The sequence below is a fragment of the Tachysurus fulvidraco genome, chromosome 22 (assembly GCF_022655615.1).
Source record: "Tachysurus fulvidraco isolate hzauxx_2018 chromosome 22, HZAU_PFXX_2.0, whole genome shotgun sequence".
Lineage (NCBI taxonomy): Eukaryota > Metazoa > Chordata > Actinopteri > Siluriformes > Bagridae > Tachysurus > Tachysurus fulvidraco.
In genome coordinates, this window is record NC_062539.1 from 4,984,885 (window position 1) to 5,003,441 (window position 18,557).

The 18,557-nt window shown below is 37.4% G+C and overlaps 1 protein-coding gene across 3 annotated transcripts; it reads right to left on the reverse strand.

The window, feature by feature from the left end:
- Window positions 1–3,160: 3,160 nt before the first annotated feature.
- Window positions 3,161–13,325, reverse strand: cers4b (ceramide synthase 4b). 3 transcript variants are annotated; one of them, XM_027150449.2, is made up of 11 exons: window positions 13,149–13,325; window positions 12,179–12,343; window positions 10,873–10,990; window positions 10,249–10,367; window positions 9,947–10,004; window positions 8,355–8,405; window positions 7,680–7,772; window positions 5,181–5,309; window positions 4,548–4,654; window positions 4,155–4,311; window positions 3,161–3,889 (listed from the first exon to the last, which is right to left on the reverse strand). In XM_027150449.2, the coding sequence occupies exons 2-11, from the start codon at window positions 12,340–12,342 to the stop codon at window positions 3,689–3,691; spliced, it is 1,197 nt and encodes a 398-aa protein (XP_027006250.1). In that variant the 5' UTR covers window position 12,343; window positions 13,149–13,325; the 3' UTR covers window positions 3,161–3,688. The 3 variants fall into 3 exon arrangements, with proteins under 3 accessions (XP_027006250.1, XP_027006251.1, XP_027006252.1); XM_027150450.2 differs by having other exon boundaries at window positions 13,140–13,325; XM_027150451.2 differs by lacking the exons at window positions 12,179–12,343; window positions 13,149–13,325 and adding an exon at window positions 12,005–12,169.
- Between the last annotated feature and the right edge of the window lie 5,232 nt (window positions 13,326–18,557).

Below are 18,557 nucleotides of genomic sequence, written 5' to 3' on the forward strand. Positions count from 1 at the left end.
TATTTTATTTTATTTTATTTTATTTATTTATTTATTTATTTATTTATTTATTTATTTATTTATTTCAAATGTTATTCAATTCGAATTTATTTGTATAGCACTTTTAACAATTGACACTCTCTCAAAGCAGCTTTACAGAACATAAACATAGAACAAAACTTTATTATAAAGAATAATATAAAGATTAATATAATACAAAATTCAAGATTAATGTTTAGATATATTTAAATGTATAAGTGTTTTTGTTTTTTTTTCACCAATGAGCAAGTCTGAGGTGACAGGTGAATGTGGTGAGGAAAAACTCTCTTTAATGGTAAAGGAAGAAACCTTGAAAGGAACCAAACTCAAAGAGGAACCTCATCCTCATATAGGTGACACCGGAGGGTGTGATTATAAATATACAGTCTGATAAATGTTTTATTGATGAGGAGATCGTTGTCCTCAAAGATCACATGGAGTTGGCGTCTCCTCTTTAGTATAGCAGAATCTGAATGAAGCTGGAACATCTCTAGATGTCTCAGGATCCTCACAGAGTCGGCCTCATCTCAGTGGAGGTCTAAAATCTTCATGGCATGGAAGATAATCAGAGCTGGTATAATTTCTGGATGCCTCGGGATGGGTAGAAAGAGAGAAGCAGTGGAGAGGGATTGACATAGCTGCTGTTCATAATATTAGCAAGCACTAGGTGATAATGTGCATTTGGTCAGATGCATTAGAGTACAAGATTATGGGATGTATTATGTGTACGCCTGACTAAATTGATATGTTTTTAATCTACATTTAAACTTGGAAAGTGTGTCTGAGCTCCAAACACTATCAGGAAATCTATTCCAAAGTTTGGGAGCTAAATACAAAAACGCCCTACCGTCTTAGTAGATTTTGATATTCTGGGAACTACCAGAAGTGTGATCTCAGAGAGAGTGATGGATTGCAATGTGTTAGAAGACTAGTTAGATACATGGGAGCTAAACCATTAAGAGCCTTGTATATAAGTAGCCGCAGTTTGTAATCAATTCTAAACTTAACAGGTAGCCAAAAAAAATATTTCTTTTATTCTTACTATTATTATTCTTGTTGCAAAAACAAAACACCAAAGCATTAAATTCTGGTGAATTTTTGAGTAGTAGGTATGGATTTCCTTAAATCCACAACTAGCATTTTCAAGAGCAAACTAACTACCTACTGTAAATGAACAAATCACTTAAAAATGCTTTTATGTTGATGAACAAATCATATTGTTTGTGGCAAAATGCCTAATAAGTGCTGATAAGCACAAAATCTTGCGGATTTAATGTAAGATACTACTCATTAACACTGCGATAAGAATTAAATTTTTTTTTAAAAAAAGTCTAAATAAAAAGATTTAAAAAAGAATAAATAAAAAAGAATAAATAAAAAGTCTGTTGAGCAGGAATTTTTATCTTGCTCAGCTTTTAAATCCATTTTGACCTAGTTGCATATGTTGCATAATGTTTGTTGATATCAAGCTTCCACTAATTTTTCAGTCCATTCCGTACATTCTCTGTTATTTCAGATTTTGCTATTTACTTTATCCTGAACAAACTTTTTGGATATAACTTTAAATATAAAACTGTCTCCTCTTTGTACTAATTGATGTTTTGATGCCATTTGACATTATTTTTTGTTTTTCTCTCAAACCTTCCAACTACTGTTTACACAACATGCAGGACTTCTGTGATTGTACAAAAACGTGATGTGAGGCAAATGCTGTTTTTCATTCATTTTTGATTGGGTGTCTGTGATAACAACACAAACTACTTCAGAGCAGGGATTTTTTTTACTAAAATTTCTCTTTTACATATGTGTGATGTCATTTGCCATTGACTGGAGTCTTATACTTATACAGAGAAACCTGTTAAATTCTTTAAGACTTGGAAACCAAAAACATCACCATAAAACTCGTGACGTTTGGCTCGTACAGAGGGGATCGTCGTGTGTAAAGTCATGCTAGCCTGATGGAGATGTGCAATCTGTGCCAAGCTTCCAAAAGGGAACCCAGTTTGGGGAGTTTTACGCATCCTTGCAACATTGTGTTTCAACTGTAACGGAGGGGATCGTTCTTTTCTAACTGCTATTATATTTATGTATATTTATATTTATATCTTGTATTTATTCATTATATAGGGGTGTGTAGTTCCCTCACGCTCTCTACTGACGGGATAATGTCACTGCACCCAATTTCTTCTAGTGCATTTTGGATTTTTTTATGTATTTATTTATTTTTAGCCAATAGGGCTTCCTTGAGCAACAATGTCGTTTATGGCTGTTAAGATATTAATATCAAAATGAATAAATAATAGAAAAGTTATTGTCGTCCCTGGGTGGGCTCGAACCACCAACCATTTGGTTAAAAGCTGAACACGCTAACCTGCTGCGTGTGGAACTGTAAATTCCCTTTAAAGTGTTTTTTTTAAACTATTAGCACATTTTTACTTTTTAACTCTTTTACTTTTCTAACATTTTTACTACATGATACCGGTCATTTTAGACGCCCCATAGAACAAATTTCATTCATTTTAAAAGCTCTGTACTGCTTCTGTTCGACTCGAGCTATTCCCAGTGATAATGGCGCCCTCTTGTGGACAACCTTAGGCATGCAGAAGTTTTTGTGCAAGGTACACAAATGGTACAGCAAGTCCACGCTGTTTGTCATTTAAAACTGTAATGTTAAACTGAGTAATCTTATTTATCAGTGACCAGAGTGCTTAAAAAAAATCAAATATCTAATTTTAAATATCTAAATATTTGTTTATTTTTTTTCACGGTTTTCCTGCAGTACTACGACAACCCACAAGGGGGGAGCAAATTTAGGACACTTCCCCAAATCCTGGTCAAAGACAAGCGATCACAGACTCAGAAACAAAGACACAGATATATTTATACGCCAGGTATCATAATAATGATAATAATAATACATCTGTCTCACCTTATTTGTTATTCTTTTTATTCTGAATGTTAAACTGAAAAGGAAAAGACAACAACAATACGTTTATTATTACCACCCAACTTTGCATATTGGTGCAGCAAATACTAGAAATAATTTAAAAAAATTTAAAAATATCTAAATAAAAAATAAATATTTTTATTAAAGTGAGTGAATCATCAAGTGCATAATGGGGAAAAATAAGTGAGTCCGGAATTGTTCAACTCATTTAATACAATACAAATTAAAAACAGAGAAAAGGCATATGTACATATAACATAGTGGGTTTTCATAAAACTGTGGGCTTATACAGTGTAATGTTTTGTTAGGAAAGCATATGTATTTGTGCATATTTTATATTGATCAGTTAGTACAGTGTTTCACAATTCTGCTCCATTCGTTCCCTCTGAACTGGACATTTCAGTGCTTTTCCAAAAACAGGTTTTCATTTCAGTTTAGCTGCCACTTAAATATCAGTCTTTTCAAAGCAGGAAAGCATAGAAACATTGAGCGCAGTAAAACTCCAGTAGTATGAAGGACCAGCGCATAGTTTGTACTGTGTGAGACTATCATTAGAGCCAGAGATGTTATGAACTGCTATGACAGTCTAGGATATGCAGAACATGGCAGTCAGTAGCAATGTTTTATGGCTACAAGATCCAAAATGTTACATCCTAAAAGTAATAGTGAACACAACAGTAAGAATAACCTCAGTGCTTTCTCTCTTGCTCTAGCTAAAAGTCACTATCTCGCTTTGGGGGTTCTGCTGCTTGCACTGACTCTTTGATTAGCCAAATTGTTTAAAACACAACTCGAAGTCATCATAGCTAGTTTGGAATCGAGGACCACTTTCCTCTTCCTCCATGAGGCTTGATCCTCTCCTTCATCTTCATCTTCTTCCTCTTCTGCCTCACTTTCATCATCACTGCGTTCATCTTTATCCAACTGCAGGGAATCAGGTCAAAGGTCAGGATGGTTAATAACAAGCATTTAAACAAACAATTTTCATCTTTCTGTCCTTGAATATATAACATATATAGTTTGTTCTGTGTGAATGTGTCCTTCTAAAATTTACAATTACATTATTTTTATTTGTCACTAGGCCACCAGAATTATATTATACCGTATAATATATAATATAGTATTATATTATATGATATATATTTTCTACCAGAGCTGAACAGTTTCCATCTACAGAGCTGTGACACACCTTGCCCAGAAAGAGGAACTTGTAGATCATGCGCAGTATGAGCCAGGCCCAGAAGATGTGCAGGAACTGCAGCACTAGCAGCAGAGAGTTAAAGAAATAATACCCCACAAACGGCTGGAAGATCTCCATCGACGAGATCAGAGTAGTGTATATAATCCTATAGGAAGGAGAAAACAAGAAAGATCAAGAAGTCTGAAAGTCATCGCCCTGATAATGGAACCTGTTTTCTAATAAACACGTAAAAATATCATCAATGCCAACTGAACACCTGGTAAGGATCTAATTACTCATCTATTACACCACTGCTATGTTGATACGCTATCATTTTCTTGATCCTACATTATTAATCATGCAATTGTCTCCCAATGAAAGCTGATGGGACAGAGGTCTTACTTGCTTGGAAACACGACCAGGCGTGTGACCAGGAACACCACAGAAAACACCACAAACAGCGAGTCGCAAGTTTTTTTCCAGGATGCATAATTGAACATTTTTGCCGACTGTTTGGGGAAAAAAAGGACATTATTTTAGACATCTCATCAGTAAATAATGAATAAATAAATCATTATTATCTGAAATTACATGTCTGTTAATCTTTATAATGAACACCATCTTCAATTGCATTCAAGATTTGTTTTATAATAATTATTTGAAGTTTAAACTGCTTTCATGGACACGGTTTCCTACTTTATTCCCAGATTTAACCTTTTCTTGATCTCTGCTTACAGTATGTGTTGCAGCAGTGCTGTAGTCTTTAAGTCTCTGTTCATCTGCTCATCTGTACATTTTGTTCAAATAGAGCAGCTTTTAAAGCTTTGTGCTAATTCCTTCATCTACAGTATTACGCTTTTCATCTTGTAGTCTATTATATAGTCTCTGCCATAACTCAGGACTCAGCATCACATAATATATATGATAATGTGGCTGCTAGCTGTATCTTCACTAGTCAGAGTTATCAGTGTAATGGATTTATTTCTGACACTGAGCTGAAAAACGCAATGAAGCCTCTGTACAGTGCGTTTTTACCTCTAGCAGGAAGTCAGAGGAGTCATGGACAAGCATGACCAGAGTGCCAACGCGGATGTAGTTAGCACAGTATGAGAATCCAAGCAGGAAGATGGTAGCGATGTGGTGTACGATCTGTTCTTTGAAATCCTAGAACAGAAAACCGGGCTGGTTGAGTTTAAGATTTTAAAAATGAGTTGCTTCAGATGTATTTTTGAGACACTGAGATACACAACTGAATATCTCTGTCAGACATCCCATTCGATCTTTTGGTAAATATGATAATTGGCCAAAAGTATGTGGTTCCCTTCCTAGTTATAGATTGCTAACAAATGCAGTAAACCAGGTACACAGACAGAATATCTCTACAGACAAACAATACTGTGTCAAGTCAGTTCTGACCTGACTGTAAAATGGAAGCAACCGGAGGCAGCAGCAGCTCAAATAATAGTAATATATAATATAATAATATGAAATAATAGACCATGCTGTCTCAGACTGACAGAGTAGGATCATTAAATGTTAAAATTCTCTGTATTCTCTGTTGCATCAGTCAGTTTTTCTAAACTGCTCCAGGAAGCAACATCAACCCAAGAGCTTTGCATCAGATCGTTTATGAAACGGGTTTCCATTGCCAAGTGCACAAGCATAAGAGCACTGCGTGTAATGCAAAGTGGTTACTGATGACTTGTGACTGATGTGGTGTGAAGCTCAGTGCCATTGGACACTGTCGCAGTTCTCAAGACTGATGAATCACACCCCACTAACTGATGGATGAATCTGGGATTGGTAGATTGCTACTTACCAGAATACATTGTACCAATAGTACATAGAATGGGACTGTTTTTCAGGGTTATGGCCCTTTTTCATGAAGGTTAATGCTAATGAGGTTTTAAACCATTGTATGCTTCCAGATTTGTGGCACCAGCTTGGAGAATGTGGTTTCCTCTTCCACACAACAACACGTGCTTACTGTGAGGTCCATAAAGATATTGTTTGACTTGTTAGGTGTGGAGGAACTCGAGTGTCCTGAACAAAGACTTTCACCTTTGGGATAAACCAGAACGCATGAGCAACGCATGAGGTTATGAGCACTGGTGTAATCTACGTGATACGCAAGTATACGCCGTATACCCACTAGGAAAGGCCAAGGATTTCCTTATACCCACTTAAAAAGCGTGAGGATACGTAACAATATCGTTTTGTGACAGAACTTTCATTCATAATTTCACCCCGTCTGTGTTGCGAACACAGACTGTGGTTGCGATTGCGAATCACTAATGTTTTTGGACCATTGGGGCTTCCGTGGCCTGTGACCTGATCTGACGTCACCTACCAAGGAGGAAAATGAGTTGCTTGGTGGTGTTTTTTGGCACAAATTTGAAATTAACTAACTAATGTAAAAGAAGATATGAAACGAAAGCAGACCCAAACTACACTCTGTGTTTTCGGAAGCCTGCGCCTAAAGCTACAGCAGCGTCGGGTGACATTTCACCCACAGCCCGAGTACAAATGTATTTGGAAAGCTTTGTAAACTACCAGTTCATTCAGTTCATAATATTCTGCAATGAAAGAGTGTTGGTGATAAAACTGAACAAATGTTTATTGTTCACTCTTAAATGTACATTGGAAATTGACAGCTGATAAAACCTGTGCTCCAGGTCCCATATTCATATAACATTTAAGGCTAAATGTAGCTCTTAAAGGTAAAGTTCACCCAAAAATGAAAATTGTGTATTTTCCTTACCCAAATTTGTTCCAAAACTGTATGACTTTCTTTCTTCTGTTTAACACAAAAGATGATATTTTGAAAAATGTTGGTAATCAGACAGTTGGCAGCACCCACTGACTTTCATAGTCTATATTTTTTCCTACTGTGAAAGTCAGTGGGTGCTGCCAACTGTCTGATTACATTTAGCCTTAAATGTTATATGAATATGGGACCTGGAGCACAGGTTTTATCAGCTGACTGTCTTTTGTTGCTTATAATAAATTGGAATGTTGATAACACATAAGCAGTCTTTAATAATGCTCTAAATTACATGTAGATGCATATTTTATGCATTAGTGAGTGTGGTGGTGCCTATGGGGTGTCGCTCTAGGATGGGTGCGTATGAGGCTGGGAGTGGGGGGGAAATCACAGTATACTCACTACAAAAAACTAGACTACACCACTGGTTATGGGCAAGGCCTTCTCTTTCGTACAACATCAGTGCCCACGTGCACAAATGCTCTTTTGAATGGGCACAAATTCCCACAAACACACTTCAAAACCTTGTAGTAATCTGTTCTAGCTGCACAGTGAGGACCATTCTACTACCCATGGTTATGAAACAGCAAATCAAACAAGCTCATGTAGTTAAGATGGTCAGGTGTTCACATACTTTTTATACCATATGGTATAAAATTTGATTTGCATCACAAAAGCATAGGAGAAAGTCAGGTTCTATTTTTGGTGAGCCGCAACTGAGCTCTACGTATTGTAAGTAGGCTTCTGTGCTAAATACATATAGCACTTACTTTTCTCTTGACGTCTACAGAGACACAGAGCAGCAGGGACCAGTAGAAGCCTAGTTCCAGCATGTAATACCAGTAATGAACGCTCTCCACAGGCTGCACACAAGTATTGAACACAAAGATCAGTTAATGTTGCTGAAATACAAACAAACAAACAACCAAATGAAAACCAAATGTGTGTTGTGTGTGTGTGTGCACCTGTACTAAGTGTGCTATTTCATAAATTATTTAATGTAAAAGACACAGACACACACACGCACATCCTCATGAGGACGTCCTATTGCCATAACTATTCAGGTAATTAGAACTATTCTGCATAAATCTAACTCAGTAACCAAAAGGCTCTTTTAGTTTTTAACTTAACTACCACCAAGAAAGAAAACAAAAACACATCTAAACACACTCTTTCAAACTCATACAGCTTTGAAAGGCAAATAAACCCCAGTTTCAGAATGTAGGACACAGTTTACAAAGTCGCGATTTGGGTAAATGGAAATGATTGCTGTTTTTTTTCCAAGCAGCTCTTTCCTGTGGGCTGCCAATGCAAACCTGCCTTTCTTTATGTGTGTGTGTGTGTGTGTGTGTGTGTGTGTGTGTGTGTGTGTGTGTGTGTGTGTGTGTGTGTGTGTGTGTGTGTGTGTGTGTGTGTGTGTGTGTGTGCGTGTGGGGTAAGCTTACCTGTTGGGGATATCCCCTCCAGCACTCCTTCTGCTCCCAAAACCAAGGTGTCTGCCAGAAAGAGAGAATTAGGTCAGATAGAAGGTCAGATAACATTCTAACACACACACACACACACCCACACAAACCCACACACACACACACACACACACACACACACACACACACACACACACACACACACACACACACACACACTCGCACACACTCGCACACTCTCACTTTCACTCCATACCATAATGACAGGTGATAATCTAAACGACAGTGGGATCATATTACCTCCTGTCATGTATGATTCTCTTTAGTAAGAAATGGCAATGAAAAAAATTAGATATTTAAAAAAAGTGAATCGTTTGAGGATTTATGCTAATAGATGATTGACAGCTCAGTAACATGAGAATGTCTTCTGCTCTTGGTTAATGAATGCAGTAAATTGTTGTAGGTACAGGAAGACAAATATGTTATTTTTCCACTGTGCCTCAGGGAAAACCTACAGTTCTATATGTAAGTTGTAGGGGAAATGAATAATCATTAGGCTTCTCTGAGTAAATGCTGCTGCTATTATTTAGGGGAAAAAAACATCAAGTGTTGCCCGTGTCTACCTAGGGTTTGTTTTACTTTACTGCAATACGAGAGTGCAAACTTACACTGGTCAGATTCTACTGGTGCCGATTCTGGTTCATGCCCATTAATCAAAATTAAAAGAAATAAAGTCACTTAACTTCTACCTTCCCTTGTGGTGTACCATAATGTCTGTATTAGCATCTGTTTAGTGTTCCAAATATCTATTCAAATCTCTGAATTTGCAGTCGGCGTAGCCTCAACCAGAAAGGGTTTTAAAGTTAGATTTGAACTCTCCCTAAAGAAACAGTGGAAAAAACAGAGGTAGAAATGTCAGAAGTCCCTCTGACAGTCCCTCAATCTCAGCTATATTACTCTGGTATATAATTCTTCTTAACCAGATATATGATGTATTTTTGTTTGTACCTGCCCATGATATTTTCTTGTGAATATAATTTTTTAAACCTATAAATAAACTATAAATCACAGCAGCCCTGACTAGGCAGCTACTTAGAAAGCTGTAAATGTTTAATGCAGCACCGCATTAATTTAATATCAGTAAACAGTCTTCGTCCTTCGCAAGCTTTATATCTGATTGCTGTTTTCAGTGTCCTATGGGATCCTAGACCCAATACACACCTTTGGATTCAACCAGATTCACACTGTGAACCTTTCTGGCAAACTAATCTGATCTGTATCTGCTAATTTCTGCTCAATAGTGTGTTCATATTTGTTTGATCTACTCAGCAGGCATATAACTCTGGTATAACTAGCACACAACATGGACAAGAGCTATCTAGTCTTATCCACAAAGAGCTGGTGTGGGTATAGGTTATTTCACACCTGATTCCACCTGTTTAGTCAACTGATTCTTCTGACTTGACTTCTTGACTTGATCTTGGCTTTCAATAGTCTCAGGTGTGGCTTCTGCTTGTTTGGAATGAAAAGCTGCACCTACTTTACAGCGACCCTCATATTATAAGAGACCGCTGCTATAAAGGGAGTGGCTAAATCACTGCAATAACACTTACTTTGATAAGCGATGCAAGTCCACCAATGAACGATATTAAGTAGAAGACAAACCTCCAACTACAAAACAAGATTGAAGATATTTTGGATTTAAACATGCAGATTAAAGCCCTTGCCAGGGCCCAAGGTCACTAGACCACACAATGCATTATGACTGGATATCATGAAACATCATCACAAGCACACAGTCAAATCCCATGTGATTGTTATCTAAAACATAATAATCACTGCTACTATAAGTGGCATATAAAGACCACGGTGGTAATTAGATGTGAATGACCTTGTTTATGTAGCGTTAACACACCTTGCTTCACAGAACTTCTTGGTGTTACTGGGTCTGTCCTGATTTCGACGATGACGGAACCAGATCTCTATTTGTTTTTGGGTTAGGCTGCTCTGCTTCATCAGATTGCTGAGCTCATTCTGAAAAACAATGTATATAATGTACAATATAATTTAAAGGGTAGAAAATCTTTAGCTTTGGACCTGAACAGGTTTGGCATGTTTACACAAGTTGGTTCTTTATCTAAACAAGGGATCATATGATTAACACTTGTGTAGTATTACAAAATCCTAAGGTTTGTTCTCAGTTTACAAAGTGTAGACATGAAATATGCATTTCATGGTAGAAGCAAGACCTCATGACTGTATCTCTGTGTCAGTGCTGGAAAAATGAAACAAATTTGTTTAAAAATCGATCATAAATTAGATAAAAAGATGAAGGCTAGTTCACTAGACATGGTGTTCACATGGTGTTAGCATCCATAATTGTTTGCAAAGTGACATGGATATATTTTTCCAGGAAGAAGGTATGCAAAACTACATGAGCCACCTGGGACTTCACACATGCTGCCTTGATGAACAATATAGCTTGTGTGTGTGTGTGTGTGTGTGTGTACACGTGCGTGCTTGTTTTCCTAGTGCTCACCTGTGCAGGTTGTCTGCTGTGTTTGTTGTAAAAGGCCTCCAGGCTTGGGGCAGGTGAAGCTGATAAGCGCATCTTGTCTTTCACCCCTAACAGTCTGCTCAGGGGAAAAGCTATGAACCTAAATAAGGAACAAAATGGCACACAAACAAGCACTTCACCTAACAGTGTCTTACTGGATCAAATATGGATATCTTGTTGTTTTGTTTCCTGGAATATAAGGGTTTCAAAATGTATCACATTCTAGAAAGTGAGACAATGAGTGTGTGTACATGAGTGAGAGAGCGAGAGAGTGAGAGAAAGAGAGAAGGAGAGAGACATTAATTAGACTCAAGAAATATGAGATCAAACATACAGTAGGTGAGAGGGGCAAATTGATCAAGTGATACCTCAGGTTCTCTCAGGTTACAAAAGTGGTCACCTGCTGCAGCTTCAAAGTCACATCTTATACACACATACACACACACACACACACACACACACACACACACACACACACACACACACACACACACACACACACACACACACTTGCCGTTTGCCAGTCTACTGCTGTTTGTTGATTCAGCATCCCATGCTCTCCCTGTTTCCCGGTCCCCTGAGCCAGCACTAGGACAATCACACAACTGTATCGACCCATAGTTAGCTGTGCTCTCCTCTCTTCACAAATAGGGTACAGTTATATGCCAGCATATGGCTATTTAAAGCATATTTAAAGCGTTGAATTTTACAACAAAATTATTTTCTAATGTGTTATTGTATCTGTATTTTGAAGCCTACAGTTGTTTTTAAACGCTAATTGAAAACCGAGACTCCAACTTGTGTGCTCTTGGGATCTTTACAGCTGTGGGAGCCCTGAATCCTGTAAACATCCTGAATTCCAGTCATGGCTCCTACTAGTATTTCTTACATCCTCAGCAACAACCAACAAATCTTAGGCCAAAGTTACCCCCATTCTGGAAAATTAGAATTCACACAAGTAGACCATGCACAGGTGAGCGAAATGTAGGACCTAAAACACCCTGGGCCATGGTGTCATAGGAAAAAATCACATTCTACATTTTACATAAATACAACATAGCTTTTACATTGAGAGACAGCTACATATCTTGATACACTGTTGGGAATATATTACCTTCACATTATCACCAACCCCATGTTTCAGTACTCTTGGTTTAATCCATGATATCAATAGAGAAGTGTGTCTACAGCCACAGCTACATACTACTGTACTAAAGAGTGTGCCAAAATGGAGTAGGTTTGCACAGTAGTATGCACTTTTGGACAAGAACATGTAGACTGCAGTCACCTCTCAAAAACCTTTCTTAATCCTATGAAGCCCAGTGCCAGGGGCAGTGAGATGAGCAGGTCCCGGGGGAACGGAGAACCCTCCATCTGTTCCAAATCCTTCCAAGTTATTCCAGGGGGAAGCCAGTACTCCTGCCTCCATAACCACTCATTAATAAGCTCCATGCTGCAGGTGGAGAGAACACCGAATATGAATACGGCATTTAAGCAAATTTAAGCATCAAGCAAACCTTGTGGTGGTAAACTAGTCGACTTTTACACACATAAGGAGAGTGATACTGGAGTTTTACGCGTCTTCACCGGCTCGAAAATAACCTAGTTAATTGCCTCTGGCGTGAAGCAGGTATTTTATTTGTATTTGATTAAATCGCCGTTTACACGCAAGCTTTCTGTGACAACGAAGAGAAACAGAGATATGAAATTCCCGTCCAAATGCAGAAAAACATACAGCGTGTTCAGAATTCGCGTCGAAATATATAGTTGTATTCTAAGCAGCCATTTAGCAGTTTTCAGCAGTAAAGTGGAGGACAGGACACATTGCGCACGTAGACGTATTTTTGTTCTCGTCTGATCTCCTAGCATTTCTACGACTGTATGAGGAACAGCACATTACATACATCACCATTCATATAAACATGATGAGATAAGAGAACTGTCTCCAGACATGTAGTCAGATACCGTAGTGTGAAGGTCAGAGCCGCTGTCATTTTCCTTCTGATGCGCCATTACGCATGAAAACATGTCAAAGCGACTCGCTGCTATTAAATATGATCTAAGGTTCAAGTCTAACGAAAGCGACTAGTTCTGTTTAATTATACCTCAATATCACATGTGCAAACAATAACCACTGACTGTCTGTCTGTCTCGAAAAACATTGATACGTTACCAACTAATTACAAATATTATCCTTGTTAACATTCATTAGTATTTATTTCCCTTTCGTCATGTATATATATTCGTACCTGGATTACCTGCGGATGTTTCCAGCGGTGTGTCCGCCCTCCAGGCTGCAGAGACAGCGGCAGATCTGCCTGCGTGCGTGCAGAACAGTGGCGCATGAACTGTCCGGTAGTACTGATGAGCGATACGCAAAAGAATCCTGAATGACTCTTTTTAATCGAGTCGAGCTAGAGTGAATCCTATGAATCTAAGAATCACCTCGATAGGCTTACTTACACCTGTGTTTTCTCATACATTCTACATTATCATCAATGCATCAATATCTCACTGGAATTTATGTCCTCGGACACATTTGATATTAAAAAATATCCAATGTGTATATTGCGTTAATGGTCTGTGACTCAAACGAATCAAAATCAGAGAATCGAATCAGGGAAATGAATCAGAGTCGATATCATTACAGTCTGACTGCAGGAGCTGTAAAATTGCGTAAAAGCACGCACCTGTTTGGAGATCAGGGTTGCCAGGTTTTCCTGGATGTCTGTCATACTTATAGTTCACAATCTTCACAATCTACTGTAAGCTCAATTGGACATTACACTACAAACTACTCACATGTGAAAAAAATGAACCACAATTTAAATTCTATCTATTAGTCTAAAGCCATTTTACAAATGTAATAAAATATATTAGCCCAGCTGGAAATCGAAAATATAAAAAAAAAACAAAAACAAAAACATCTGGCAACTGTGACCGAGGGATTTCCACCAAGACAATTTACAATTTATTTTTTTGTTTTTTAAAAAGGTAAATATTCCAACAAAACAGTGTGATATGGCTATTGCACAGATGCTACAACACCTGGATGCACCCTGGACGGAGTGCCAACCCATCGCAGGGCGCACACTCACTCTCATTCACTCACGCAATCACACACTACGGACAATTTTCCAGAGATGCCAATCAACCTACCATGCATGTCTTTGGACCGGGGGAGAAAACCGGAGTACCCGGAGGAAACCCCCGAGGCACGGGGAGAACATGTAAACTCCGCACAAGGCGGAGGCGGGAATCGATGCCCCCAGATGCTACAACATTCTGATGTAATCAATATATATGTCCGATGTATTATATACAGTCACAATAATAACAGTTTAAATCTTTTCACCTTTTCATATAACTTGTTCACCCAAACAGCTTGTTTACCCAAAAGGGACATTTGTTTATTCTGTCTCTGTTAAAGCTCATCAGGATGCCATCCCCTGCAAACTTTAAATTAGGTCTGGCTTTTGAAAGTATAATGGTAAAACTTTTACTTCTTGCTTTTGGTTCTTTTTAGACTATTTTTATTTTACCTCATATTTCGGAATGTTATCTTCTATAAATCAGATGCACCCTTCTTTAGAAAAATAAATAATAATATCAGTGTTTTTGGCCTGGTTGTTTCAGTTTTCCTTGTTCTGTTTCCTTGTCCAAATGTACACTGACATTTGCTATTAGGGAAGTTTTTTTTTATTATTGTATGTATGCAACAGGTCATCATGAGCAGACCTGCTTCTCACATTTCTTGCATGTTTATGAACGTTTGTGAGCATGACTGTGAGACCTTTGTATATAGATGAAACGGAGATAAGGCTGATATGTAAAAATGCTGTGATAAGACAAGGTCAGGCATCTAAGGCAGTCATGCCATTCCTTACCCATTACATAGCACCCAACAGCCTGTGCATTACTGATGTTAGATTAGAATGCTTGTACCTAAAGTAGCTTGGGTGTGTTTTAGTTTTGCATATTTGTCACTGAATGAAAGCAGGTCAAGAATTAAAGCAGCAAGTGCATGTCTTAATCATTTTTGTAATAGTGCTAGAATATATTTTGTAAACATTAATGTTTACATTGAATGTGTCCCCTGAAGTGGCCCTTATATTTTCAGTTAAACTGCCCACTGTTATATGCACAGATTTTGAGAGAAATTAGCCAAGTGGCTCTCAGCCAGAATTCCCAAAAAAGCTTGTGGTGTCTCATGGTGTGACATGAAAGAATTCAGAGTAGTGGGATCCATGAAGCAAAGCCGGGGGTCTGAGACTTTTGTCCTCAAATTTTGTTACAGTGCTTAAAACAACAGTACACCATTATCTAAGCAGTATTTATTACTGAGGTTATTATAGTCATTAGCCTGTGAGTAGGCTTATATATAATATCATCTTCAGGAGCAATAAGGCGATAAATAGCAAAAGTATTATTGTACACATTTGATTAATGAGCCTAATATCTGAATAATTTAAATGCTGAAAGAGAGTGGATTTATTTAAACAGCTAAAGGGCTGCAAAACATTGCTGCAGAACCAACACACTTCAGGAACAATCAGTAATGATCAAGCAAGTTCATCACATTTGTGAGATGCTGATGTTCATTAGGAATTAAAGACCCTTCTAAAATACTCCGTTCTAGTTTGTTCTGGGATTGAAGCGTGAGTATTAGTAAAAGGTGGCACTGAATAATATGTCTTGGTGCAAAATGAACAACCAGCTTATGAAATTGAAGTTTTGGCTTCATATAAGCTATAATTTATGAATAACTTATTAATTTATTATGCAAGAATAATAGATAATAGAGCACTCAGAAATGTGAATGCAGAAACTAATGATTGGAGGCAGCAAGTTCACCTGAGGGGTAATGCCGTCTATTAAAACGGAAGGTTGTCTGTAAGCAATTTTGCAGGCTCTAGTAAAAAGAAGCTCTTATATCTAGAATGTGTTGCTAGCAATTGCTTTTAGCATTCCTGTCAACCAAAACAGAACTCTGAAGTCTGCCTCAGGAGAGGAAGCCCTCCTGTACATTGTGCTCGTTGGGCTTTACTGAATCTCCACTGTGAAATTATGAGAATGCAATGATTCATATCTTCTGTTTCGTTTGACAACAGGGGCCATCGGTCACTGTTTTATAAGTGCATCTGTCAGGAGGTAGCAGGATCCGAATTAACGAGTTAGCAAGAGTTTTAAGGACAGTGACTAGCAACAGAGAAAGGTTTAATCAAAAATAAATATATATTACTTTTTTAAATATACAGTATATATTTAGCATTTAATTTAAGATGCTGGATTTTTTTTCTAAACAAACAATACTCTATTATTTTTTTTGTGAAGAATTGTACAGTGTATTGATGGTAAAAAGATGATGGTGGAGAATACAACAATTTGCACAATTAGAAATATATAAAGGCTTGATAAATAAGAAATATCCCATAATATTCTAGTCCAATGTTTGAAGGCAAGTTCCCCAGATAAATGTAAACCTTCAAATCTTCTCATTAACAGTTTTTTCTATAAACCAGCTTAGAACCAATTTACACATACTCAATTAAAAAAAATCCATTTATTAATTTTGTAGATGCTTTACTCCCCAATGACAATCCAGGAATTGAGATGTTGAATCTAGCAGCTGAGAGTCAAAGAAGTGCAATTTATAATTATAAGACAAATTTATGCCTTTTGAGCAAATCGAAGATGTGGATATCAAACACTGTTTTATTTCTTTGTACACATAATGATGACTCACAAACACTGGTGTGTAGCACCCACCTGAGTGATGTTAACAAATCCCTAAAAAGGACTGCACACACAAACACACACAAACAAACAAACAAACTGTGATGGGCCTGAAGGATATTTATGTAACACGAGTGTCTCTGGAGTGTTTCCAATTTCCACTGCTCATCAATAGCACACAGAGACACCAGCTGGAATCAATCGCATGATCAATAACTTTGTCTATTTTTAAGACTATTTTCTACACACACACATTTGGTCTAGTGCTTAGATAACACCCCAATATGTAAACATGCTGCTATGCACAATAAACCAAATACCTAATTGTTTTGAAAATGGAGTAATAAACAGAATATTTAATGCCAAATATATGTCATGCAAATCATTGAACAGAAAATAGATGCATGTAGCCAAAAAACCCAGAGTTTGTGCAGGAGATTTAGCTGCAGCCCTTTGCTAAAATACCTGAGTCAGCTTGTTAAATGTGAGCCTACCTGCTTTATTAGGATTAGGCCTGTCACTGTGAAGATAATTAAGCATAAGGTTTGTGAATTTGTGAATCACAGCTAAAAAGATTTGGTTGGATTTATGACAGAGCAACACCCTAGTTTGAGTATTATGCAAAGAGAACATTAAATAATGAAATTCAGTGCATATACAAATGAAAGGGTTGCAAATGAATGGGAAATTAAATATAATGTTGTTTGTAAAAACTGATATGTAAATGCAACCAAAAAATATCTGAGGTGTGAATAAGAATAAGGCAGTGAAATACGAGGACATGCTGATAGTGCTAGGTTTTATCCTATCTGCAAAGCCTCAGTTCAAATAGAGTCAGTGTAATAAACATTGATCAAATTATACACAGACAGGATGGTTTGAGTTTTCCTTCCTCAAATGACCTGAGAGTGAACTTCAAAAAACAGCCAGTGTAATCCAACAAATATTAAAGCTGAAATATCGATGTGACTGTAGCATCTATAATAATCAGCAGTTGACACAAGAATTATCTGAAGCAGCTTCACTTCACCATCAATACAGAAAACAGTAGATCTAAATAGTAGAAGTTGACAATATGTTAGGTGCTGAAATGAGTCCATTCTGGACAACATTAGGAAAGTGACAGAAAACCTAACCAGTAATTGTTCATACAAAAATAAAGCTTTTCTGATAGATATAAAGGGGCATGATTTCTCAGCTTATCAGTAATTTGAATTTCAGCATCAACAAATCTAGAGAACACTGAATAAAAAAAATTATTAACAAAAATGCTCGGCAAGACAATGACATAACAGAAGATGCATTCACACAAGCAAAACCAGTATACAGTAAGTCTATAATGCAATTCTGTAACTTGGTATATAACAAATATTTAAATTTCTGTTAAATAAAAAATGTAGACCATAGTGAAAATTTAAAGCGATCATATATACACAGGTTTTGTTGTTGTTGTTTTTTTAACACCCGAACACCTTCCAAAAGAATTTTCTTGCAGGTTGTTGTGATAATAATCTATTTGTATTGAATTTGTATACCATTTGAGTAATGACTGTTTGAGTATCGTTTGCATATATAAAAACCATAAAGTGTTGACCATTCCCAGTGAAGCCTGTTCATAGAATTCCCACCTTCCACTGAATCATATCTAACTCAAGCATCTATCCAGCCTGAATCAATATCCGGGCCACTGTGCATTTGCATTCACTGCAAGCTTAAAGAGAGGGCCTCGATCTAACAGCCTCCAATTTTTTACACTTGAGTGAAATCAAACTGTTCTCAGTCCATATTTGTGGTCGTTCCATGAGGAAGCCGGCATGCTACCATATGGGTCCAGAAGGATCCGGAAACACCGCACCAACAGGAAGACTAGGAAGAGTAGAAGAAGGCCAACAAAGCAGAGGGCTGTGATTTGCTCTATGTCTGTAGCCAGG

Coding starts and splice junctions, on each gene's coding strand:
- cers4b (XM_027150449.2), bottom strand. CDS start 12,342: ATGGAGCTTATTAATGAGTGGTTATGGAGGCAGGAGTACTGGCTTCCC. Junction 5,310..7,679: donor CTGTAGACGTCAAGAGAAAA/GTAAGTGCTATA, acceptor TTTCTGTTCTAG/GATTTCAAAGAACAGATCGT. Junction 3,890..4,154: donor AGTTCCTCTTTCTGGGCAAG/GTGTGTCACAGC, acceptor GATTCCCTGCAG/TTGGATAAAGATGAACGCAG.